Source organism: Pezoporus wallicus, unplaced genomic scaffold, assembly GCF_028554395.1.
Source record: "Pezoporus wallicus isolate ANWC-B61680 ecotype Strahan unplaced genomic scaffold, APGP_CSIRO_Pwel_v1 contig_8793, whole genome shotgun sequence".
Classification (NCBI taxonomy): domain Eukaryota; kingdom Metazoa; phylum Chordata; class Aves; order Psittaciformes; family Psittacidae; genus Pezoporus; species Pezoporus wallicus.
Window position 1 is genome coordinate 86251 of NW_026635334.1, and position 27261 is coordinate 113511.

At 39.4% G+C, this 27261-nt stretch overlaps 2 protein-coding genes across 12 annotated transcripts in view; both read left to right on the forward strand.

Moving 5' to 3' along the window:
• The first annotated feature begins 9 nt into the window (after nt 1-9).
• Nucleotides 10-9624, forward strand: GNPTG (N-acetylglucosamine-1-phosphate transferase subunit gamma). 6 transcript variants are annotated; one of them, XM_057419613.1, is made up of 12 exons: nt 11-90; nt 163-220; nt 438-505; nt 1614-1668; nt 1795-1878; nt 3048-3141; nt 4661-4775; nt 5349-5431; nt 5702-5830; nt 6732-6813; nt 7854-7972; nt 8824-9624. In XM_057419613.1, exons 1-12 carry the CDS (start codon nt 45-47, stop codon nt 9160-9162), a joined length of 1272 nt encoding a protein of 423 aa, XP_057275596.1. In that variant the 5' UTR covers nt 11-44; the 3' UTR covers nt 9163-9624. The 6 variants fall into 6 exon arrangements, with proteins under 6 accessions (XP_057275624.1, XP_057275642.1, XP_057275596.1 ...); XM_057419621.1 differs by having other exon boundaries at nt 29-90; nt 166-220; XM_057419641.1 differs by lacking the exon at nt 5702-5830 and having other exon boundaries at nt 10-90.
• Nucleotides 9625-10767: 1143 nt separating this feature from the next.
• The window catches only part of UNKL (unk like zinc finger), a 54377-nt gene continuing 37883 nt past the window's right edge, over nt 10768-27261 (forward strand). For 2 of the 6 annotated variants that reach the window (XM_057419693.1, XM_057419710.1), the window contains exons 1-6: nt 10768-10843; nt 12690-12899; nt 18818-18994; nt 21554-21687; nt 23292-23427; nt 24164-24281. In XM_057419693.1, the coding sequence (XP_057275676.1) occupies nt 10773-10843; nt 12690-12899; nt 18818-18994; nt 21554-21687; nt 23292-23427; nt 24164-24281 (846 nt within the window). In that variant the 5' untranslated portion in view covers nt 10768-10772. Of the gene's footprint in view, nt 10844-11900; nt 12605-12634; nt 12900-18817; nt 18995-19697; nt 19762-21553; nt 21688-23291; nt 23428-24161; nt 24282-27261 lie in introns of those variants that run through there. The other 4 variants (XM_057419699.1, XM_057419719.1, XM_057419729.1 and 1 more) reach the window with 4 other exon arrangements.

A 27261-nucleotide genomic window follows, 5' to 3' on the forward strand; every position in this document is an offset into this window, starting at 1 on the left:
GAGCGGCCGACCTCCGCGCCCTTCCGTTTCCAGCGGAAGGGGCGATGGCGGCGGCCCGGCTGCTGCTGGTGGCGCTGGGCGCGGCGCTGGGTGAGCGCGGGGTGGGAGCGGGGAGGGGAGGGGGGGAGTGTGTTACTGTGCAGCCAACCGCTCTCTGCTCAGCAGGGCCCTTCTCTTTGGCGGGGAAGATGAAGGTCGTGGAGGAACCGAACACGTTCGGGTACGTGGCTGCCCGCTCGCCGTGGCCGCGACCCACCCGGACCTGGCGCGCTCGGGGTCATCGTCCGCCTCAGCCCGTTCCTTCCTGCGGGAAGGGGTCGGGGCGCTCCTGCGGGAGCCCCGCGGGGTGCGGGTGTTGCGGCACTCGGACAGAGGGAGGTACGGGTGCCCAGGGGCGTCACTCGGTCTCAAACGTTTCACTTCCCTTCTTTTGAAAGGCTGAATAACCCGTTCTTGCCTCAGACAAACAGGCTGCAGCCAAAGACGTCCCCGTCTGCAGTATCAGGTATATGCAAGCGTTACCTTTTTCTGTATAGTTTGCGTCATGTAGCGACAGCCATTCCCGAAGCAGTCTACCTTGACTTTATGGAGACAAAGACTACTTTTACTTGTCATGTTTATGAGTGTCATGGAAGATAAACATGAGCAAACACATTTTATTGTGCTTCTGAAGGGTTAAAACCTAGATTAATCCCTTTGGTTCTCAATGGCCCAGTGCTATTCGGACTGCTTTTCTACATACCAGTCCTATCTATGTGTTTTATTCTGTGGTTCTTTTAGCCAGTCACAGATGCTTCTGATCTTTACTAAAACTTTTTTTCCCTCTCAAAACAATCCCTGCCATCCTTGGCATTGTCATACAGAAGCCATCCCATCATCTGAGAGTTCTTCATACTCAACCACTGTTTTAAAAAAAAAGCCTAAGAGTAGTGTTGGAACAGGTCGCAGAGGCTCAGTTTCACACACAAAGCCTGGGGACACTGTAGCACACAGTTAAGAACTTTTGGCCATTTTTTGAGTGACGAGTTACCTGTCTTGAATTCCTTTTGACAGCAAGGCTGGAATGGTCAATTCTGTAAGACTAGAGTTGTAACTGCTGGCCTGTCTGACAGTAAAAAGTTTATCTTGTTGAATGCTAACTGATTAAGACTGTGAAGACAAACTGGAAAGGAGTATCTTGTTCAAAGGGTCTCAATAAAACTTAAGTATGAAGTACTGCAGACATTCTGAGCAAATGGGCTTTCCTAGTATAAACTCGAGGAGTTTGGATGACTTTTGGGGACAGACAGCTGCTAAGCAAGAGTTCTAGTGATTTCAGTGTTAGATTTTGGCAAGATCTGATAATTCCTTTTATGGATCTGGCCCCCCAGATATTTGTTTGTATACAGGTTTCTTATTTCTCTCATAGAAAGAGGCTTAAGTATGTTAAGATCATTATGCAAACCAGTATAGCACTGGTGGGAGCTTAGCGTGATCAGTATGGAAGATACAAATTTTCTTATGTACAGCAAAAAACTTTGTCACATTCTTCTTGCAGTTCTGTCATCACAGTAACTTGCCTAAATTTAACTAAAACATTATTCTTCCTTGATGTCATTTTATGGTGTTTTTAGGCCCTGCACATCTCTTCAGGCTTGCTGGCAAGTGTTTCAGTTTTGTGGAATCAACGTGAGTAATGGATTTGGATATTGAATTCTTTATTACGAATGAAGTAGTTGCTTATTTCACACTGAAACAGTTCTTTTTTTTTCTTTTTTTTTTTTTTTTTTTTTTTTTTTAACTCCCCCTTCTAAGGTACAAGTATGAGTTTTGTCCTTTCCATAATGTCACTCAGCATGAGCAGACTTTTCGATGGAATGCCTATAGTGGAATTTTAGGGTGAGGCTTTTATACTGTTAAGTTTTACCTATGTTGTTAGCAGACCATTTTATAGATTGTTAAAAATGTTTTCAAATTGAGATTCTCTTATTGATCAGCTTAGGTCATTGTAGTTCCCAAGGCCTTATGCATAAAAATACCTTGTCTTGAAAAATCCAGGTTTTTCTCTTGGTAAATGCTAACCTCCTGCTGTAGCTGGAGGCTGATTAATAACCAGTGACAACTGCACAAGTGATATGTTAATGTGAGTGATATGTTAAATTATGTTTATGAGTGATATGTTAAATTATGTTAATGTGAGTGATATGTTAAATTCAGTAATGTATAACTACAGCTTATATTAACAAAGATTTAATGTCTCTTAACAATTTTTGAGTTTAATATAACCTTAAAAAATGAAATGAGTGCTTTATGCCTAGTGGTTCTGTTAAACATATTTAATAAAAGATAACAAAAGACTCACTGTAGACCCAAAAAAGTATTCCAAAGTATTCAAAGACCCCAAAGTACACAAATCATAAGTCCTAAAATAAATTTAATTCTTTATTAAATATTAATATTAATAAATATTAATGATTATTATTAAAAACCATAGCACTGCTTTAAAATTATTGCCTATCTGAATTTTTTTTATAATTATCTCTTTTGTTTTTTTTTTTTCCTCTCCCCCCCCCAGCGTGCATAGTATGAGGGGAAAACTGTGCTGAGCGTACCATTTGCTTTAGGACTAGCAGAAGTTGAGACTAGTTTTTTTTAGGTGCTTTTACCAGCACTAAAACCCCTGAAACAATGAGTTGCTCAGAGTACTTAGCATAATCGAATTTGTTGTGGGGTTGATCTATAGTTGTATCAACCCATTGGATTTAAATATGGGTTTGTAAGTGCAGATGGTTTTGCAAACTGAAAGCTGATCCAAAGCTGCTCTCAAAATAATGTTGATGTCCCCTGTGTAGCAGCCTGGATAGCAAACTACACTGTTTATACTGTTTGCAAGGTCTTGGCTGTTAAGATACGGAAATACTAAGACAACAAAAATTAAGTATGTACAGTTAAGTTCACCATGGAGTAGGGTATTCTTGGTTTGTTGGTTGTTGTTTTTTTTTTTTTGCTGAGTGTTCACTTTTTTTCAGTCCAGTAACTTGAAGTAAAAGAATGTTGTGTTTTTTCAGAATCTGGCATGAATGGGAAATTGACAACAACACATTTATTGGAATGTGGATGAGGGAAGGAGACTCATGTGAAACTAAGAGCAGACAGACAAAGGTATAATAATCTAGACTATGCTAATTCTGACAGTATGGTTCTCTACACACACTCATGACACTCTGCAGACTGAAACATTCCTACCTTGAAGCAGTCATCATTTAAGATGTAACATAAAATGTAAAGATTAATTCCTGTAGGAGCTAGGTGAATGGATGGAGGAGGGAAGCTAAAATCAGGATAAAATTTTGAAGAAATTTATGTATTCTCACCGGCTACTTTTAACTCTTTTTTCCTTGATAGAGTGGAATACCCTGGTATCACCACTGTAGAAATATACAGTGCTTTGTAATTTGTGTAAGGAAAAATAAAGTAAAAGGTATTTGTTGAATTCAGCATGCCAGCCTAAGGACATTCAGGAAAAAGGAGGAAAAAGCATTAGGCAATTAACAGCATGCTGAGAAGGTAGGTAAGGTTTAAAAACAACAGGAGAAGGCATTAAAGGGTTAAGGAAGGAATCAGATACATGGGAGTGGCAAAGGAACAAAGTCAAGAGAAACAGATTCTGGTGTAAATACATTTTAAAGAAAAAGTAAAAATTTTAATTTTGTGGAGTTGCTAAAATATTTCACATTCAAACAGTCTCTGTGCCCAGTAACAATTCAGCTACAACAGTAAGGAGTGGTGTCTGAGACTTGCCCAATGCATGGCACATCATTTGTGTGTGTCCTTTATCCTTTTATTCATTGATGTTTTTATTTTTCCACCTCTCATTTCTGTGTGTTACACAGTTTTGCAGATACAATGAATTAAAACTCACATTCCATGGTGATGTAGATTGCTGTTATGAAGAGGAGTTTAAGTATAGCTCATAACAGGCTGCTTTTCATGTAGGCTGTTAAAATGATGGGTGAGAATACAATACTTAAAGAGAGAGGGTTATTTAGTTGTAATAATAATTGATCTGAAGATGAGATAAGGAACAAAATATGGCAAAGGCGAAAATATTTGTACTGTAATGGAGGTGCCTTGTTAACGTCTTTATCTTCCGTAGGCCTGCAGAAAGAGTTAGTATTCTTGTATGACCTTTGATACTGGGATTCAAATCTTTCACTGATACTTAGTTTTGAACAGACAGAAAATACTGGTGCTGCAAGTTTCAAGATGAAAACAAATTTCTGTAGGCTAGTTCTATATTGTTCTCTTTATTTAGCACATTGGTTAGAACTAAGATTTGCTATGTGAATTATGCTTATGTTAGGTAAGTTTCTAAGGAGTATCCTATTTACCCTTGTTTTTACTCTCGTTCTTGCTGGAAGTATGTTGCTGGAGTCCAAGGAACAATGATAGGTGGGGGGATCATTTCCCACTAGAAGAAGCAATTTTCACATTTGATAAAGCAATTTGAGGATGTGCTTGCTGCTATTCTTTTTCTGTGCCTGACAGCACTGCAACCTTTGACATGACAGTGTGTACAGAAATGCATCTGCTAGCATTGGAAGACAGCAAATTGATTATTTATGCTGGTCCTGTTTCTCGTGGAGGTGTTTTGCTCATCTTTGTTTTTACTGATGTTTAGGTTCATCTTGTTTGTGGAAGGAGCAATAAATTGGCTTATGTGTCTGAGCCAAGTACTTGTGTTTACTCTCTGACATTCGAGACTCCTCTTGTGTGCCACCCCCATTCTCTTTTAGGTAAGACTTTGGAAACCATTTGTGTATGGAGCAGCTGGCATATTGCACCAACCTCAGAGTGTAAATTTTTAGTTTCTTTGAGTCTCTAGGTTGATATAAATTAGTATTGAATGTAACATATGAAGTGTATTTTAAATTATAATCATTATAAACATACAGGTATTTCTCAGATAAAATGGCATTGCTAGCATAGACCCAGTGAGAGATGGGTTTTGGGTTGGTTTGTTTTTTTTTTTTTTCCTGTACTGGCTGCAGGAATCATCCCTGTGGGTGTCTCCTCATTTATTTACATTACAAAAAGGCACAGCCTAGTTAGAATTACATTCAACAAAGAAATAGGAGGCCTTCTAGCTGGAAATATGAGAAAAAAATTTGGTTGGTGGCACTCTCCAGGAACTTTAAATATGTGAAGCAGTTTATGTTTAACCCCAACTCTTGAAAGCAGTAGAAGCTGTGTACTGTATAGAAACATTGAGTTCTTAAAACAAGTACTCTTGCATGCTACTAGAGGAGCATTTAACTAATGCAGGACAGAGCTGTTGATTTTTACATGGTTTGACTTCCATTTTTCAGTTTATCCTACTCTGACTGAAGCACTACAAAAGAAGTGGGATGAAGCAGAGCAGCTTCTGTATGATGAACTAATAACTGACCAGGTTTGTTAATGTCTTCCAACTCTATTTGGTAAAAAACCATTTCTGTCAAATAGCCAACCTTGGCATTTGCTAAGTTTCTCCTTTTGGACTGGATGCATTTGTTCTGCAGTTGGCAAATAGTCATTTTTGTGCTCTGTAACTGGTGTATCAACTGGTAATAATAATATTTTCTGTAGTGAAGCTTGAGGAGTTGGAGTGGCTAGTGCAAGTTACAAGCAGAGATGAGAGTGGAGTGGATTGATCTATTGTTTTTGTGAAACTTTTTTCTAGGGTTACAGAAAAATACTGAAAGAGATTTTTGAGGAAGCAGGCCTTCTAAAAGCAACAGAAGAAAAGGAAGTTGAGAAACAGATTAAGAAAATAAGTTTTGAATTTGAAACAGTGGAGAAGTGCAGTAAGGTACAGAGTATAATCTTTACAATGTGGAATTAAGTTGCCACCTTTTTACTGGGTAACAGCATCACTGACAGTGTTGCCTAAATACCTTTGGATTCAGCTGAAATGCATTAATGGGATTTACTTTTCTGATTTTAACTGGCTGCATACAGAGTGATTTGATATCTTTATTCTAGCTCTTAAGTAAAGAACAAACCAGCACAACTGAATGCCCAATGAGAAGACAGAGTGTGGGTATGTAGGAATTGGTGTAGGTGCTCTGGTTATGAACACTTGCAAGTACTTTTTGTGGGGAATAACAGTCTGGAAATAAGAGAGAATTACTAGTGAAAATAAATGTGTAACCAGCCTTGGGAACGTTGACATTTCTCTCTGGATAATTACCCAGACTTGCATCAGAATGCACTGGCAGAAGCAAAAAGCAGAATGATCTATGCTGTGTCCATTTCTGAATTACTTTCAGGTGTGTGAACAGTCTTTCTGCAACAGAATCAATATCCTCTCTAAGTTAAGAGAAACTTCTGAAAGTGAGAACATGAAGTTACTAGGTCAGGAGTTGGGGAGGTGGTGAATTTCCTTAGCATGATGATATAAAATAAGGCTGTTCCTGTAGCAAACTTATGAATGCAATTTTGTGCTATAATAAAATGCTAGTTAGAGAGTAGATCCAAAATAGTCACAGAGAGCACTCCTAAATTTTACTCTCAGGGCTGGAAAAAGCTGGCTCCTGTTTTGGCAACACAGAAATAATAACAATTTTGTATCTTGTTCTTGGAATAAGCAGTTTATTTTTATGATCTTTTAAGTAACACCTGTTAACAGACCCATTATTTTTTACAAATTCCCATTTTATGTATACATTTGGAGAGTGGGAGAGCCATTTAAAATGTATTTTGTTTCTTAGGAATACAAGCAACTTTCTAAAGAAATAAAAACCCTGAAAGATTTATTAAGTCAGCATGGTATTGCATACAAAGGAAATTTTGGTGAGTTTTTTGGTATTGTTCTTTTTCATTATTCAGAATGTGGATACATAAATGATGTTTTTGGATACAGCAATAATTACATAATCTGTTACATATGGAGGTAAGATTCAGTAGACAAAACATTTAATAACTATTTAGGTCTTGGTTCCTGTGGAAGAGGACTTACTTTGCACCCCAGAAAAATCTGTTGATGACATGAAATGTTAGCTTTATGGGAACATTTTCACTGCTGTTGTAATTGAAGTTTGTCTCCAGTACTAAAGAAAAAGGAAGTCCATGTTACAGCATTCATAGCACATAAGCAGCTTCTAAGTAACTCTACTTTCCGCATAGTCAACCACAAGGCCTGACTTCTTCAAGAACACTTGAAATGTTCTTTGTATCTGTTTGAATTGCTTTTATCCCTTTTTAGTCACCTTTTTTTTTTTTTTTTTCCGTTTCAATGTCTGTTAGGTAAGTACCATATCACATGCATTTTTTGGAAGGAAAGACTGGTCTTGGAAGCAAAGCTTATCTGGAGTAATTCCAGTCAAGTTGATGTTTAGTTTTGTTGTGTTGGTTGGTTGGTATTTTTTGTCCCATTCCTTCCAATCTATCATACCTATTGTTACATGGACTATTTGTCAAAGGAGGATTTAATTTCTCTGTATATTTACACCTTCTATGTTCAGAATTGGCACCTCAAGAAAACAATGGACCTTTGAGCTAATTAGCTTAAAATTAGTGACATGTGTCTTTTGGTTGTTGTTGTTGTTTTGAGAAACTTTCTTCTCTGTTCTTTCTTTTCTGGGGAAAACTCATCATATTAGGATTTTTGTAAAACATTTTGTCTGCATGTTTAAACTATTAACTATGTAACTTGCACAGTATTTCTGCCTGTTTGGTAGATTATTTAATTACGTAAATTAGAACTGTATAATCAAAAGCAGAATTCACAGCTTACTGTAGATGGCTTATTTCAAACTACTCAGTGAATTCTGTGACAAAAATGTTGATGTTTAAAAGGAGAAATAACTGATGTCTTAAACTGAATATTACAGCTGAAAATACCAGTGTTGAACATGTGAGTCACAAACTGCCAACTGCAATGACAACTCTTCTTAACGGGTCAAAGGATGATGCACACCTCCATGGCGATACAGGAGTTTGGAATGACACTGTATGAAGAAACCTGGGTGGTAAACAGTGAGTGCGTATGGCGCATCAAGCAAGTTGAATGTGTATCATGCCACTGAGATGACTTACCCTCTGCCGGTATTCTCAGCTTTCTGAATTTCTGCCTTAAAGCGAAAGGAGCGAGGGCTTTCCATTGCTGAGAACAGTTGGCCAATTTCTGAGCGCATTTGTAAAACTTCTTTGCTACAGCTGCTGTTAGGCAGAGGTTTACAGGTTCTGTGCCTCCAGCCCTGGCTTTACTTTCTTTGATCAAGCATGGTACCAGGTGGTGTAAATACAAAACAGTTCAAGACCAATGCTGTAAGATGTTGTATGAAATGTAGTAAGTTTAATATTAAGACTACGTGTCTGTATGCGAATAGGTTTTCTGCCAGAGCAGTGCACAATGCACCGCTTCCCCCACCCCCGTTCAGAGGCCGGTGTCATCTTTGGATAGCGGGTGGATAAAAGGAAAGCTGTTCGGGGTCTGACAGAAGGCTCTGCGGCAACCCCAGCCGTCACAAGAAGGCAGTTGTGTTTAGGGAACACCTGGCACTTCTCTGCATGCGGTACGGAACACGGCCAGCAGTGAAACGTCACTGCGGGCGGCGGGAGCGCCGTCCGCAGCCGTTTTGCCACCCCTCCGTGAGTGTCCCCCAGCCCCGGACCGCTGCGGCGCCCCCCCGCCCTCGCGGCACCGCCGAGCGGTGCAGTTCCGCTTCCGCTGTGCGCGGGGAGGAGACGCGCGGGCGGCACGGCAAAATGAGCTGGGCGCTGGGCCGCTGGCGGTGAGCGGCGGCCGTGGGGCGCGGGGCGGCCTTGCGCCCGCCGCCCCTGACGCGCGTGTCTTTGCAGGGCGCGGCGCCTGCGCTTGCCCGGCACCCGGATGTGTCTGGCGCGGCGGCGGGGCCCGGAGGGCGCGGCGGGCGCAGATCCGGAGGACGGGGCGCCCATCCTCTTTTCCACCAGCAAGGCCAGCCCGCGGGTGTGGAGTGTCAGCCAGTCCATGGGGAGCGACCACGAGAGGCCGTGGGTGAAAGTGCTGCCGCTCAGCCTCCTGTGCACTGGGCTCCTGCTCTGGTGTGTGTTCAGGGAACCAACGGAGATCGACGAGCGACTGGAAGCAGTTTTCTCTGGTCAGATGATGGACTCTTCAGATGTGGCGCAGAGAAGCAACGCTCCTTTGCAACTTGAGAAGGAGAAATGAGGAGGACGGGAATGCGGCTGCAGTGAAGGAGCTGCCAGTAGTTTGCTGGCATTCACCTGCTTAAAAGCTGTACTAACAATGTAATGGGAGAACTTGTTTTTGCAGGCTTGCCTTATAAGCTTGATTCCTTCATGTGTAGTGCTGCTTTCAGTGCTGGTTTTAGTAATCTAAGCTGGTAGCACAAAGAATAGATTCTTCCTGCGTTGCACCGTAGGGGTGGACAGGATGTATTGCAAATCAGCTTGCATTTGAAGATACGTTTTATACAACCCATCTCTTTTTCATGGATCATTTTTCTTACATGCACAGTATATTAGAATATCAAAGCTGTAAGTCTGTAAAATTGTTGTTGAAGGTGACCTTCATTTGACATTTTGCTAGTCACAGAGCATATTCAACTTGCATTGAAGACAACTGTATGTTTCATTAATACGTGATTCCGTATTCTGTTTTTTTTGTTGTTGTTGTTGGGGTTTTGTTTGTGTTTTGGGTTTTTGGGGGGTTTTGTTTTTTGTTGTAATTCTACTAAATGGTGTAGAAATCATCTTCAACCCTTAATTCATACTTGGTGCTTGCTTTCTGACTATAACCTTTTAGGCATGCCTGATTTAGATTATCATTACTGGGAGGAGAGGTTTTGTAGGGAATTGAGATGATTGGGTTGCAGTGTGTTAGGAGGAAACCCCTCATTTCATGAACAATGTAGTATGTTTTTTCCTTACAGGTATATCAATACTCAAAACTTGCACACTCTGGACACTTTTCAGGGAGAGGAGGAATTTAAGCTACTCCTACAGCTTATTTCCCGTCAAAGTTAGAGGCATTTCTTTTAAGCTTTCTAATGTAAAAATGCAAAACTTTATGTGCCGTTAAAATTCTTAATCTTTAAAAAAGAAGACAAATAAACCCGAAACATCATCACCACCACCTGCCACAACAAACCGTTAACTCCAACCGTGGCAGCAGCCGGTAAGACTACGGCGAAAACTGGCACAGCATCATGTTTCTCTGACACTGCTGGTGAGTCTCAGAACAACATGCACACTATGCTTTAATTTTGCTGTTGAGTCCCCCTGTAGTTCATCCAGGTGATGCCTAATAATTGAGTATGGTTGGTTTGCTACTGCCATTAAAGTTTAATTAGTTCTAGGACTCACTTTCTACTGCAGTAGACTGTCGCAACTGAGATACGCTCGTAGGGGCGTCCAGGCGAGTAACACTGATTCTGAATTATATGTGTATTGCCCTAAGGTGTAACGCCTGTTCGTCTGCCTACTTTGCTTTCTCCACGTCCTTTAAATCAGTGCACCCAGCAATGTACTACTTGTATTTAAGGAAATAAAAGGGCTGCCCCTTCGTGCGTGCCTTATTTTTGGGTAATGATAGGTGTTTAATAAAGATGATTACCTAGAAAACTGTTCCCGTTGTCTCTTGCGTTGAAACTCTTGCCAGCTCTGCCTGCAGCGTTTCTTCGGGCGGCTCCTGGCGGGAGCCCGCCTGAGGCGCGGTCCGCACGGCGCGCGTGGGACAGGCCCGCGTTGTAGGGGGCGGGGCCGGTAAGACTGAGCTGCGCCTGCGCGCTGGCGGGCCGGGGAAGATGCCGTCGGTTGCGACGGTGGTGCGGCGGGGCGGTGGGTCCGCGCAGCCCGAGCAGCCAGCGCACTACACGTACGTACTGCGCCCTGGAGGCGCCGCGGGCCGCAGCGTCGCCTGGGAAGGGCCCTGGGACCAGAGGCGGAGGGCCCGGTGGCGTGCCAGGCCTGTTCCGCGCGGCCTGCTGCGCTGGGGGGAGATCTGTGAGGAGACCTGGCCCTGGCCGGCTCCCGCCGTGGTCCTTTCCCGCTCCAGGCACCTCGGGGAGGAAGCCGTGTTCTGTGCCGGCCAGTTGGTGGTGGTCCGGGCACGGCTGCCTGCAGGGCCCGTGCGGCGGTTCCCCTCGCCTTGCATCTGCTCCCACGGCCGTGCCTCTCTGGGCTGCACGGTGTGCTCCGGTATCCCGAGCCGTGCAGCACCCTTTCGCGCTCCGAGACCGCTCTCTCCAAGCTATAACAGCAGTCTTCCCACTTTCGAGCGTTTCGCAGCCAGCCTCAGCTCGAGTCCTTGGGGTGTTTCCGTGATAATGTTTGCAGACCTTCCCGTGCTGAAAGGCAGTTCCCGTGTGCTTGCCATCCTCTCTACAAGCCTGCCTGTTTTCTTTTATGGTCTATAAAGGGCCTGCAGCCCCTGGCATTACTGACAGCCCATCTCGTGTAGGAGCAGGTGCGCCACACACATGCGGAATGATTTGTCACATACCTTTACTCCCATCTCTCTTAACTTCACTTCTGCAACGTCGCATTTCTAGCACGCTCAGAAAGACTGCAGGAATGAGGCCATTTACTCAGATACTGCTACAGCCCTTAACGTACAAATGATCTGTTCTAGTGTGGGGTAGTTTTGTTTGTTTTTTCCGTTCCCCACAGGCCTGGGTAGTTTGAAGATTCTTGTCTAAACTTAAAGGCATGCTTCATCATTCTGTCTTACGGTACCCTCCGTGGGCCAATTTAAGCACCTGGGTAAGAAAAGATGCCCAGTTCCTCTTTCTGATCCTTTCTTTGTGTGATCTTAAGTTCTTTTAGAGACGTCTTGGAATTCTGAGGTTCTTCTGTGAAGTCCCCATATACCCTTTCCTCTGCAAAGACTGCATAACTTTAGCAAAGTAATGAACTTGCTAAGTTGGCTAATAGACATATAAACTGAGGCAGGAAGAAGTGCTGTCTTACATTCTTTGAGAAATGCCACAGTAGTGCCCAGTTTGGCATGATCTTGATATCCTGTGGAAAGAAGTATTGGACTTTCTATCTAGCTTTTGTGCCCTGCATGCTAAAGACGGACTGTCTTACTAACACCTAAGTAACCTCCAGAGATTGCAGACTGTCTCAACAGAAACATAATAGTTGCTAAAGTAGGCTTGATGAAGCTCTCTCATAGTCCTGGTAACTTCCATAAAGCTCTTTTAACCCGTTAGCTTTTTATACAGTATGTCCATATTCTCTGAATGTTGTGATTAAAGACTAGTTTAAATTAGATGTGGGTTTTTTTAGGTAAAATAGCCTTTGTAGGACTACCTTGTGTGGTAGCAGACAATGTGAATGCTTATTCTAGTAACTTGTTTGATTTATAATCTCTTTGGTGGTTACTTTGTACAATATTCTAAATGTTGTTCTTTTTAAACTAATGTGTTTGTTTGATTTTAGCTTAGTTACAATATAGTATAATTTGCCAGGTGTTCCACTGTATTTTATTAGTAATACGTTTATCAAATAATGAAAGTCAGTTGTATGCAACAGCTAAACAGTGCATTGTGCATAGAACTAAAACTGTATGCAGGTACATTTGTAGAATTTTTCATGGGCTATGTGCACTGAATTGTTAAGTGACTTGTTAATACTGTAAAAATGTGCCTCCAACAAGATAAACTTGTAAAAATGTGCCTCCAACAAGATAAACTTGTAACACAGTTTAATTTTTTTAGGTATCTAAAGGAATTTAGGACAGAGCAGTGCCCCCTATTTTTGCAGCACAAGTGTACCCAGCACAGACCATTTACCTGTTTTCATTGGCATTTCCTAAATCAGCGTCGTCGTAGACCTATACGAAGGCGTGATGGGACTTTTAACTACAGTCCAGATGTTTACTGTACGAAATATGATGAGACTACAGGAATCTGCCCAGATGGAGATGAGTAAGTGATTTCTTTCAGTCCTAGATGTTTATAGTATTATCAATGACATTAAGGAAAAATGATAGTTTTTATTTAGCAAAAGTGATTGATAGAATTCTGCTGCAATTTATTTGGAAACAGATTTCAATAAGTGATTTGTTAATTTTTGGTACATACATTTCTATATAAGCATGTATTCTTGAGGCTATTGTAGAGTTAGAACTATGATTTTGCGTTGTGGTGGTCTTTAAAGCATAACACAAGAAACTGGTTTTTTGCTGGTATTGTTCCTGTACATTTGTCCCAGTATTGTTGCTGATCCTTTTCCAGTTGTGCTTGCTTATTCTCCTGGCAGCTTTAAAATTGACGCCTAGGTGCCAGCCATACTGTGTAGGGCTGGCTCCAAGATTTTAAACCTGCCTAAGTTTTATGAAGGTTGACGGGTAGTAAAGGAGAATGACTGTTCCATGATGCTTCCAGTGAGAAAAGGCAAAGGAACTAATTTACTGTTAGCTGTCTGGCTAGGCCGTTAGTGTTTGCATTTCCTTGGACATATATCTCTTCTGGAGCAAGGCTACAGCGGCCTGCAGTGAACTTGGGGAGGGGTAGAAGCTTTGTGGAGATGAGAATGAGCAAATAGTACAATATGGCAGGCAGGCATACATAGAGGAGTTGGGCATATTGTGGTTATATGTCAGAAGAGCTACCTTCATCTGCAGTGGTGCAAGCAATGAAGGACTTCTGACAAAAAGAAAAATAAAACGAAAGGCAGGAAAGCAACTGGAAAATATGTAGTTTTGCTGAGCAGCTGTTTAAAAAAATGTAAGATTAATTATTTTGGTTACTGTGGTGTATAGTAGCACTTGTCACAGATCAGCTATCTTTTGTGTTGTATGCTGTACTCACAGAAGGAAATGATGGATTTTTCCCAGAGGCTTTACAAACTAAACAACAGAGATAAGAGAAGGTAAACAACAGAAACGCCCTAGGCAGCCTGAAAACACTGAGTACCATGCCTAAGCAATAGAAAGAGAAAAAAATGTCTCTGAAGTATGATGTAAAAGAGAACAATTAATTACCTTTTCAGGCATTTGTACAACATTCCTGCCGATCCTAGGGATCGTAGGCCTAAGACAATATTGAAGTTGGGAGATACACTGCAGGGAGGGGTTGAGAGGAAAGTGTCAATATAGCTGAATTCCCATAAATGAAAGAATAATGTTTCAAGGGGAAAAAAACTGAGTAACAGCAGACAGTAAATTAAGAAAATAAAGATAGATGTGAGTAGAGAAAATGAAATGTTTTCTTTGGCTCAGTTATAAGGTGAGATTATTGAAGACATTTGTGAGGGAAGTTTCAGAACTGTGAAGGGCCTTAGTTTAGATCTGATCCTGAGAACTGCTGGCTAGAAATCATAGCCAACTATTGTAAGTTGGTAACTGAGATTAAGTCAGAAGAGAAAAGGCATACATGGCAAATGGTTGGGAAAGGCAAGAGAAGTCAAGGGTAACTTGCTTAAAGATAGACAACACCACAGCATATCTGAAGTGGCAGGAGAAAAAAATGGAGGAAAGCACCTACATTTCTGAGGACATGCTCACAGTGTGGTAGTATTCCTGTTTCAGAACTTGGCAAAAGAGTATGTTTTGACCCTGTTTTTTTGTCTGCCTAAAATTTGGCCTTTTACTTCGAGCAACTTCAAATTCTTATAGGTTACAAGCAGTAGTGCCAAGACAACTTTGTTTTAAGCTATCTGTGACAACCAACATGTTGGTACTTTTTTGCTTTTTATCTATATCTCTGTTTGTTCTGCTCGTCTAAATGCATGGTTAGGTTAATGCAGTTTGCGAGTCGACGGAGGACTAGCAAGAAAGGCAGAGTGATGACACCCATAGTTGTTCTCAGGAACACACTTTCAGGACAGTTAAAGTAGAAATTGTTGGTTTACCCAGGCTTGACTAAGGTATTTGTTTCCAATTTTCAATTTGTACAGAAAGGAAGCCCAAAATTTTAAAGCTGTTTAGAAAAGGGCTTTTCTAAGGATAGCAGATTAAAACAGTCTGTTCTGAGAAAGGGCCTGTGAGAAAGGCTCAAATACTTGCAGAGTTAAAGGTGTGCATTTTTTAGCAGTGACAAGTGTCCTTCTCAATTTAACGCGTGAGAATAGAAGTGGGACTTTTTTTTTTTTTTTTAAATCCAGTGTGGTTTTCAACCACTGTCAACTGATGTCAGATCCAAAATAACTTCTGTTTTAGAATATGTATCTGTAATGTTAGACTGCTGTAAGAGTGAATGAATTACAGAACAGCACTTCAAGTAATCATAGGAAAAAAATATGTCAGTGCCTCAAGGTTTAACAGAATTAGAACTATGTAGTTGTTTTCGTACACTTAAGAACATCTAGCATTACCTTTTAAACTGAAACAGTTCTATTCTTAAAGGGTATCTTGGGAATGTTTATGATTTGAATTAAGAATGTGAAAAGGAAATAATACTTTTCAGTAATCAGTTAACCTTTTAAGGTTTTTGTGAATGTACTGTTTCATAGTGTTACATCTACTTTGACTAATGTAACAACAGTTTTATTTGAGAGATCTGGATGTAGAAAACAAAGCTGATTTCAGTAGTTAAATGTTGTGTGTAGACTTGAATAGAACTTAAAAATGCAGAGTGATGTTTTTTACTAATTCATGATTACTTTAGAAGTAAAGCATCAGTATAGTTATTTTAAGCTGGGAGATGGCTGTAGAGATATGGGCCTTGAAATACATTTCTTATTCTGCCTGGGAACAGCTGAACAACTTTTTTTTGGCTTTGTTTTGTTTTGTAATAAAAACTTTGTTCTTAAGGAATAAGTGATATCTGAATAACCTTAGTACCGAACTAAGGTACGTAAGACAAATTTATCAGTTTGCAGCCATGTAATCCAGTGATAATTAAAATCAGTCATTTTAAATCAAAATACTAGTCTTGTTTAAAGCTATGTATTGCAATAGTTTATGCTCCATTAAAATATCTTGTTAATAAAGTGAAGGTAAGATCTAACATCACTCTAGTTAGTTAAAGGTTGAATAGGACATCCATTCTGTGGATATTTCAGTGCATTGGCTTAGTTTGATACTGTGTGTGGATAAGTACAATCTACCGTCTAAAGCTGCTTTTATTAGGGGTCTTTGCCTTTCTGATCTACGAAGAACTACAGCTGATCAAGATGTCTGTGGTTAATTGCATATGTATTATTGTGGTATCATATGAATAACAAATTTTTATGTAAAATGTGCACATGCAGAATTGTTGCCATTTGTTTTGCTCTTTGAAGCTTGCATGCTGTTTTAGTCCCCCTGAGTCACCTTTAGAACTAGCCCTCATCTAGTTCTTTACAAGTCTTAGACAAAATTCAAACAAAATAACTGTTCCACCAGGTAGTCTCGTTAAAGCATTCTGTTACATTTCTTTCCCAGCTTGTCTCTGGAATCCATGTTGTCTTTTTGTGGGAAAAACTGTGACCTGAGTATTTCTCCCTCTCTCGCATTGCATGCAAGTTGTGCCTATCTTGTTTGACAGCTGTGCCTATATTCACAGAATCACAGACTGGTTTGGGTTGGAAAGGACCTTCAGATCATCTAGTTCCATCCCTGCTTCCATGGGCAGGGACGCCTCACACTAGACCATGGTGCCCAAGGCTCTGTCCAGTGTGACCTTGAATATTGCCAGGGATGGAGCATTTACCACTTCTTTGGGCAACCTGTGCCAGTGCCTCACCACCCTCACAGTAAAGAACTTCCTCCTTATATCTAATCTGTTTAAACCCATTCCCTCATGGCCTTTTGCTACAGGCCTTGATGAAGAGTACCTCTCCAGCATCCTTGTAGGAAGGCTGCTCTGAGGTCTCCACTCTCTTTCTTTCTCATTTTAAGATAATAGAAGGCTTTCTCTTTTTATTATTATTTTTTTAGTGGAGCCCTTCCCTGATAAGGCAATTTCAGTAGGGAAAATCTGCAGATATTTAAGCAGAAATGTTTGCTCTCTCGTAAGGAATCATGGATTTAGAGACAGGCAATGAGATGTAAACACCTTTACGCTTCTTGCATGGAAGTTAAGACATTTAATTCTGGTTTCCAACAGGAACAAGCATACTTCAGTAGACAAAAACAGAGGCATGAACATTATGCATGAAAATATGACAGAGTATTCCCACTTTTGTGAGGTGTGCAGATGTGAGTGGAACACCAGAGTTTATAATGAACAGTCTGAGGGGAAAATAGAAACATTTGGCCCCTGCAATGATTCTGGACAGTTAGCAATAACAAAAATAGAGTCTCAATTGCATTTCCTTTTGTTTAGAGCTCTGTACAGGACTGGTGCTGGCAAAAATATCTGATTGACTCTTGTGGGTTTTCTCATTTTTCCATATCAGTAGCAGTTCTAGCAGAACAGGAGGTCTGCATCAGTGCTATTCACATACCACAAACAATTTCTCACAAAGTTCAGCTGAGATGGTATAATGGGTGCAACAAAGATTGCATCGTGACTGTCTTTTCATGCGGAGCCAAGAAGTGTGAAAGAACTGCTTTCAAATCCTGAGTGTAGACTGTGCTTCATCTTACACTGACAAAATGAGGTGTAGCACTGAATTTGGTATGTGTAGTCTTCCCACTAATCAGTTCTGTTGGGATTTAAAGAGATAGGTACAAATCACTAGCTGAAGCCCATTATATTGTTTAACGGAATGCTGGTCTTAAATTTCTACAAGGAAGCATCTTGACTCTCAGAAATCATAAACAATATGAATTCCTGGAAGTCAGCAGAAGCTGCAGGTGTTTAGCACAGCAGGAAAAATGTATGATGTTGATGTAACTATACAAATACCAGACTTGTAAATGTTTGCAAATGATTGCATTTGCTTAGTTTCCAAGTAACGTTTTTTAGAATACAGTAAATAAAACTTAATCCAGCATAAATTCTTGTGAGTGTTTAAGTCTACTTAGTTCTTTACTATTCTCCCTCCAAAGTAAAATATTTCTGAGACTTTTCATTTATTGTTCTGTATCACTCTATTATTATTTTTTTTTTTTTATGCAGTTTCTTTTTACTTTGGGATGGGGGAAAGTTTTTGGAAATTAGTGATTTTTCAAAAACAGCAGAGACCAAAATTAATTGAACTTGGAGGGAACAGACATCCCTTTGCATATATTTTTGTGAGGTTTTTAAAATCTGTTTACTGTTGGTAGTTGCAGTTATAATCCGTATATGATGCTAACCATTTTAAAGTATAGACTCTAACTCACATAACTGTGTCTGAAAAATGGTTAGTATATGCACAAACATGTATTGCTGATGTAAAAATTGTTCTCTTCTTTTAATAGATGAGTCATTGTAGATTTCCCATGAAATTGTTCAATAAGTCTCATGTCTATAAAAAGCAAGCAGGAAAAAAAACCCCACCATGCTTCAAGTACTCCTTGATTTTAGATGATGATAACATTAAAAAAAACAAGACCATCTTCTACCTCCTACTGCAGAAATTATTTGAGCTTGTATCAGTATGGAAAATGTCATTCCTTAGCTCAGATGATGTTACAGGGGTGTTTGCTAGACATAGTAAACATGTTTACTAGTATTTACTAGTACTTATAGTATATATACTAGACATTTATAGTATGTAGTATATAGTATATATACTAGACATTTACTAGTGATCGGGCATCTTTGTGAGCTGGCCGCCTTTAAATTCTTACAACATTAGCAGAGACTAAGAAATAAATATTAATGTTTTTAATTTTGAAGCTGATCTGTGATGGTGCTATGTTTGGGGCAATTTTTGTTTGAAGAATACTGCAAAGTTACTTGTTATAAGTTAATAAGAGATACAGCATAATTCAGAATTAAATAATAAAACTCAAAATCAATGCTCTAACTTCCCTGTTTCTATTATGTAGTTGCTCTTACCTTCATCGAACAACAGGCGATACCGAAAGGAAGTATCATCTCCGATATTACAAGACTGGAACATGCATTCATGAAACAGATGCCCGAGGTCACTGTGCAAAGAATGGAATTCACTGTGCCTTTGCTCATGGGGCACATGACCTTAGACCACCAGTATATGATATAAGGTAGTCTTGTTTCAAGTTATTCGGCCTAATTAGCAGGAAATAGCACATCTATTATATCACCACATACCAGAAAATGCAGTATGCTTTGCATGAAAAATATACTTGCCTCTTTAACTGTAAACATAAAGATACAAATCACTGAATCATGATAGCAGATAGAAGCACACTGAGAAATACAAATACTGGATTTTTGTAACTCTCAGTTTCAAGGACCATATGTGGTAATTTTATGACTGATAAAAGGCCAAATACTCTACCTTTTGTCATTTATGCCTTGTAAATTTGCATGTGGTTTTTACATTCACAAATTTATGATTTTGTTAAGCCATCTTTCAGGTTCTCAGCTTGTTTGTCATTTTCCCTACTGATGTTCTGTTTTGGTTTTTTTGTTTAGTTATGTTGTACTTTTTCATGTAGAAGATACCAGTATTATTTTCTGCCTCTCTAATTTGTAGTCAAGTAGGTATGAGTTTTAGCTCTGGCCAAAGGTGGGAGATAAGCATGCTGTTGGGAGGTATTATAAATGGGTGGAGGCAGAGCTCTTGCTACAAAAATTGATCTGTATATACTCACTAAGAAAGGATTCCAATTCCTAGAGAGCTTTGAAATCCTTGGAGGTCACAAGTGTCTCTTACCGGGCACTGGAAGAACATTCTGGGGAAGTATCACTATACGCTTGCCCTGTTCTTATACTCTTCCCTAGGAATCTGCTATTGGCCACTGTTGGAGACAGGATTCCAGGCTAGATGAACCTTTGATCTGAGCTGGTATGGCTGCTGTCTTACATTCTTAACTTTGTTATCCCTTATTCTCAACGTTCTGTTGGGAGATAACTCTCCCTTCACAATAATTTTAGTAAAATTACTGCTTTTTCATAATTATAAAGTCATATTTTGCCACAGAATTCACTGCTGCGTTGCCTGGTCACATACTGTTTAGTTATATATAGCTTTTCTTTCCAGAAGACTTTCTTCAGTTAGCTAGCTGATGCTTCTTCTGCAAGATGTCTGTATATTTTCTCCTTTTTAGCTTCCCTCATTTTGCATATGCAGCATGAGGCCACGTCTGTCTGAATAAGGAATGCTTAACATCTTTGTAATATTTTGTACTGAGTTAGAATAAGGAGCCAGTGTATGGCAAGACTGAAACCAAGGTCTGTTCTCTAAATGTCTTTTAATGTATTACATGATTATTGGTGATTGGCTATATATAGAGCATCAGGAGGAGCAGAAGACACTTGTGGTAGGAGTCTGCGTTTAACATCCTGAACCTACAAGTAGGCTGCCTCAAACTTCTTTGATGTTTGTGAAAAACAGTCATATACTGTTGCTTCTGATGTCAGGCATCCAGCATTCATAAGAATGTCCAAACAGGTCTTTTTCTTTGGTGGTCTTTTTGCGCTATGATGGACACAGATACTAGGGTTTCTTCATTTTAAGTAAAGAGCAGAGAAATAATAGTCGAATCACTGATGCACATGTTAAATTTATTCCCCTTAATGGCCTTGTTCTTCCATATATCCAGCTTAAAGAAAAGCACTCTCTAAGAGCTGGTTTCCTTCTCATTGCCTGCACCTTTTCTGAATCTGTAAAGGAATATTTTGACTGTTTTAGATGTTTTAGACTTGGCTTTGGGTCTGTCTTGTTTTCTTTCCCTTTGAAATTTTCTTTTTTGAGATACGTGGGGTTCTTGAAATAATTTGTGAATTATTTTGTAACTATTTACATTATAAACCACAACCTTTCAAGAGGTTCCTTGAGAGATCTTCCTTCAGAGATCCTGAGTAGGAGTATTTTGGTATAGGAGGCAAGCTGCTTGATTATTTTTATCTCAAGAAAGAAGTGCCAATTGACAGTAGGGGCCTTTGATTCTCATAGAGTAGAGAATATATTCTCATATTGTAGGTCCACCTCTGGTATTTGATTTCTCATTTAGTTCCTCCATTGCTTGTAAGTCTGCCAAATATAATTATGCTATAGTTTTTTTTTTATATATTTTAAATCTTATATACTGGTTTGCTATTGTTGAATCTCTGTACAGCTTAATTTTACCAAAATGGTGTAATAGAGTTGTCTTCAGGCATAACTTTTCTAAGGCAGAGCGTCTTATGGTATTTAATTATTTCTCATAGAGTTCTTCTGTATTTCTCATCACCTTTATTGTCCTTTCTATATCTTTTTTCATTCTACCATGTCCTTTGTGGCAGTGAAATATCAAAAAATAATAGCATATTTGAAATGTCAGCACCCCAGCATGCAGAGGTACAGGTGGGCATTGCTGGTACAAACATTGTCTGTGTATATAATGCCACACCATTCCTTCATGTGTTCTTTTTGAGTTGTATGACATAGTAATTCCTTACACTTGTTTACCAGCTTCAGTACAAGTCATGGTATGAAATACAGTCATTTTTTAATTTTTTTAAACTTAGGCTTGTTAAGAGCTGGATCAAGTGTTAGAATTCTGGTAGATTTGGGCAGGTTTATACCTGAAGCAAATAGGGTTACTTTAGCTATACATGTACAGTTCAGCAGTGTTATTTTCTTTTCTCCATTCCAGAGAACTTCAGGCATGGGAAACCTTACAGAATGGGCAGCTAGGATGTGGTGAAGGCATTCCAGACCTGCAGCCAGGAATTTTAACAAGCCAGGCAATGATTGAGAAGATCCTTAGTGAAGACCCAAGATGGCACGGTAACATTACGGTCTCCTTTCTCTCTTTCTTTATTGGTGGTTGATCCAGTTTGTCGATCCTGGATGTTTATCTGGGAGAAGTTCAAAAGCCTATTTTAACAGAGTAAAAATTGGTTTATACAAGTAATGCAGGTATTTGTGAACAAGTTGTACACTCTGTCACATTTATATTCATACTGCATTTTGAAAATGTTTAAAATACTTGGTCTAATAGGGTCTTTGAAAATATATAATAGGTCAGTTAATTCAGTGCAAGTGCTGCTAGTCTGTCATTGTATTGTTCTTAAGAACAATGTTTAAGAACATTGAATTGTTAAAATCAGTAGGAGTTCTGGTTTGTGCTAAGTAGTATTAATGATTGGAATCTTGTTTTTTTGAGTCATTAATATACTAATCTATGGACCATATTCTTTGCTGAACTTGACTAGCAGAAATAAAATAGAATATTAAACATGAAATAAGAACAAAGTTTGTTCTCATGTTCATGGTTTAGACTTGCTTATTTTGCAGCCAGAGATCCCAGACTGGTTTGGGCTGGAAAGGACCTTAAAGCTCATCCAGTTCCAACACCCCTGCCACAGGCAGGGACTCCTTTCCCTAGGGCAGATTGCTCCAAGCCCTGTCCAACCTGGCCTTGAACACTGCCAGGGATGGGGCAGCCACAGCTTCTCTGGGCACTCTGTGCCGATGCTTCACCACCCTCACACATAGTAATCTTTGCTATGTGAATGTGTATCATTAATGAAATTTTGAGAACATTTCTTCAGGTAGTTTTTTGCAAATCCTACAGGAATCTTGTAGTATTGTGCAGTTCATTTTTGAGAACATCAGGCTAAAATGCTGAATTAAAGATACATCACATTGACTACTTCTGTTTTACCTACATCCATTTTCCCATCTTAGGAAGAAGTTAGATTGAATTGACATGATTTACTCCTCACAAACCCATGCTTGCCGTTAGCTAAATTGTACTTTCTAATTTATTTATTTGCTCCTTTGTTTCTGTGAATTTTTCTGTCTCTACACAGAACCTTGTTTGTCATTTCTTAGTTCCTCCTTCCTGGAACCAAAGGTGTAGAAACAGAGGCAAAGCCTCTTTTCCAAAGAGGCTTAAAATTTGTCCAGGAAGATTTTACTGGTCAGCCTTAACATGTGTTGACATGAAAGCAGTTTTGGTGAAATAAGGACTGTCAACACTAAACTTAAGAGAAACCTAGATATAAAATTGCATGAGCTTTTAGTCTTTGTCTTATTAAAATGAATAATTTATTTCCAGCTGTTTGTTTTCAAAATGTTGAATGTATATAATTAGAATTCCTGGGTAGTTTCTCTACCAGTAGATTGCAGTTCTTTATTTGTGTACTTTATTGTGATATTGCTATTGAATATAAAAGCAGTGATGATTGCTTTGCATGTAAAGGTGTTAGACTTTTATTCAAAACTGCAGAAGTCAGTCTGAGTTTATATGAATGGAGTGGTCTATAATTTTACACCAAAAAATCATAATTTTTTTACCAAAAGCAGTATGATACCCATGCTAAATAAAGACACTCTGAATGTGAAATTTAGTTGTTTATTTCTTTTAATTGTTGACCTTTTTACAGACACAAATTTTGTATTAGCTGGCTACAAGACAGAGCAGTGTACCAAGCCACCCAGACTCTGCCGCCAGGGATATGCATGTCCACACTATCACAGTAGTCGAGATAGAAGACGAAATCCCAGAAAATTCAAGTACAGGTACATAAATACTTACTAAGAATAGATTTGTTGGTCAGTCAGACAGCTTTTCTTTAATGGACTGATCAGTTGGGTTCTTCTATAATGCAATTGGATGTTCCTAGTGGAATTCAGCTATGTCTTTCCCAGTAGCCATGCTAAATTTTTTTTTTGGGGGGGAAAAAACTGTCTGTTGAGAATGATCAGGCAGTTCTAAAGACAAAACCTATGAATCTGTAATGGAAATACCCTTCTTACTTGGGAAGAATGAAAGCAATTTCTGTAAAAGCTTGGAATCACTAATTCAAACCTTTGTAACAAAAAGATCGATTAAAATTTCTGTCTTGTTTTCTGATTTCGTTCTATAAATTTCTATTTCTGAGCAATATTTTTAAGAGTAAAATTTAATGCATTCTCTCTTTTTACCATTACATCACTCATCATTATATCGTTTTTCATCGTTTTCTTACGCTCCGGTTTCTTCATTGGTTTTGCTGTTTTTTTTTCTGTGGAGCAATACAAGGTTTAGAATTGATGGGCTTTGCTTGACAGTCTCAGGGCTGTGAGTAAATGTCGTTAGAAGATAGAATCCTAGTAGCTCAACTTTCTATCAGAATTTACAGAAAGTCAGAATGTCTCAGAATTTGTAACTTTGTAGGTCCCAGATTCTAAGATGCTGAGATTTTAGTGGGAAATTCCTTTGAGATTTCTGCTAAGAATTAGATGCAGACATACTCTGGACATCACTTTTTTCTAGGTCCACTCCTTGCCCCAAAGTAAAACATGCAGATGAATGGGGTGAACCTTCAAGGTGTGAAAGTGGGGATAGCTGTCAGTATTGTCATTCTCGTCCAGAGCAGCAGTTTCATCCTGAGGTAAGAACTACATCTCTGCTTATTTTTAGTGATTTCAAATTTATTATGGATTAGATTATCAATTAAGATATTATTTGTGAAAAAACATGTGGCATGCATTCAAGACTTAAGTTGTCGAGGTATTTGCTTAAGCAAAACAAAATTTTCTAAGAAGTAATAATTTGTCCTGCTGTGGTTTTCACTGATGATAGGCATTTTTGTTTTATTGCTTATGAAAAACTAATTATTATTCTCTGGATTTGGGTTTATATGTGTTCTCTTTTTTACCTAATCTCTTGGATTGGTAGGGAAGTCAAAGTACTAATAACTTGGGTCAAATTTCTATTCTAAGGATAGTTAAAAAAGCTTTATTGCAAATGATTAAGAGAAACCCGAATAGATCAGGAGGATGTGGAAAGACCAGGATACTCTCATAGTGGGTAAAGTAAGACACTCCAGAAAAACAATTTAAATCATTTTAGATGCTTCTGTAGGCAAAGTCTGTGTAAGTTTGTTTTATGCTTGAGTGTAGTAGTGGAATGCTTGGGAAGAGAGCAGTGGTATGCAGTCTGCTGAGGTTTAATTCTTATGCAACACTATGAAAATGTTAAATGTGCCAGTTAATGGAAACAAATGTGATACTGAAAAATACATGTTGTGCTAGAAGCTGTCTGTACAACACTGGATGTCTGTTTTCATTTTGGGACCTTTGAATGGACATGAAGGATTCACAGCAGGGTATGATTTCTTTCACTAGAAGGTTTAATACTTAGTAAGCTATAAGCAAAGACCATTCAATTACTAATTTCTCTTCGAATTATGAAGACTATTGAAGGCATTTCAGTATCATACTGTAAAAGGAATTCTTAGACTACTGACTCCAGGATTGTTGCAAGCTTCATATCATACATTTCCCATCGTAAGTTGACCAGCTACATGGCACTAAAAAGGTGTCGGCTATCTCTACTCTTGAGATGCTGCTCCAGAATTTCACTGTCCTGATTACTGGGGATTTTACAGTCCAGATTTATTTCAGATCATCAATTTCTTCTGCATCATACTCCAGCTTCTTTTTCTGTACTGAAGGTGTCTTTCTGCTTAGTATTGCATTTTATTTATGACAAAGCTGCAAATTAAAGTGCTAAAAAAGTCACAAGGCTGAGCCTTGAGTTCTGCTGTTAATTTTGTCAGCTGCTTTCCTCTTTCATACCATCCATCATCATCTCTCCATTAGTCAGTCTAACAGTAGATACATAACACTGTTAAGAACCATGTTCTTCATTATCTTAATTAATCTTACCACATCCTTTATTGAAGTCCTTATTAGAATGACCACATTTCAATTTTAGAGGACCTTTGATTTCTCAAAAGTTATATGGTGAATCTACAATTATGTGCCTTTGCCAAATGTATTTATGTTTTTATCCCATTTTTTCTGTCTTTAATCTGAATGGCAACAGACAGAATAATTAGTGAACATGCAGTGACCTAAATCAGCTATTTTTTCTCTTCTCAAATATGCGTGAGCTACTTAAATGCTCATATAAACATATGTGGCCCAACTTGCAAATGTATATAGCATGGGGAATAAACAAGGGGAGTTAGAGATGTGCCTGCGCCTGCAAGGCAACGATCTTACTGGCATTTTGGAGACGTGGGATGGCTCCAATGGCAGAGTGTTGGAATGGAAGGCTACAGGCTCTTCAGGAAGAACAGGAAGGGGAGACAAGGAGGAGTTGCTGCCCTCTATGTCAGTGACCAGCTGGAGTGCACAGAGCTCCACCTGGGATGGATGAGGAGCCAACCAAGAGCTTAGGGGTCAGGATTAAAGGGAGGGCAGGAACAGGTAATACTATAGTGGGGATCTGCTACAGTCTCCCGGACCAGGAAGACTTAATGGGTGAAGCCTGCTATAGACAGATAGGAGCAGCATGAGCTCTGGTCCTATGGGGGACTTCAGCCACCCTGATATCTTTTGGGAACAATACAGCAGGGCGCAAGCAATCCAGGAGGTTCCTGGAATGCGTTGGTGGTAAACTCTCCTCCAAGTGATATAGGAACCAATAGGAGAGGGCTGTGCTGGACATTGCTCTCACCAACAACGATGGGTTGGTGGGGAATGTGAAGCTCAAGGGCAGCCTTGACAGCAGTGACCATGAAATGGTTGGTTTCAGGATCCTTAGGGCAGCAAGGAGGGAACACAGCAAGCTCACTACCCTGGACTTCACAAGAGTAGACTTTAGCCTTTTCAGGGATCTACATGGTAGGGTACCATGGAGGGAAGAGGGGCCAAAAAAAGCTGGTTAATATTCAAGCATCACCTCCTCCAAGCTTGTAAGTGATGCATCCCAACAAAGGGGAAGTCAGTCAAGGATAACAGGAGGATGAAGAACAGCAACATGGATGAAGAAGAAGCTCCTGGACAAACATAGACACAAAAGGAAAGCCTACAAAGGGTAGAAGTAGGATAGGTGGGCAGTTTGGTGGGGATAGTGTTATGACCTCATCTAATTTTAGGTCTAGTGTTTAATTTCACAGAAACTAGCAATGTTGCCTGCATGGAAAGAGGAATTTTCTTTCAGCAACTTACCCTGTGATCCTTTCCCTCCTTTGCTCAAGCTCTGGCTGATCCAGTTCTGTGGTTAGAGTGGAAATTCCATACAGCTTTTGCATCTCTGACTTGAGGATTCACAGCACTCACTTGATCCAGTTTATAGTGAAATTCAGTATTTTCAGTGATGTTAATCAGTTACTTTCATTCCTCGGTCTACTTATTTGATATCCATAAATTTAGTGCATCCTTAACTTTTTAACGTCCTTCAAGTTGAATCAATACTCACTACATTCAACATTATCTTCTGTCATTGGATGTTTTCATGTACTTGATCTTTACCGAATTAAAATAAAGAATATTGTCATTGCCTCTTAGCTCAGTGACTGTTTATTGAAGAAATCTCCTGGTTATCACACTCAGGAATAGCTTGCTTCTACTATTAATAGA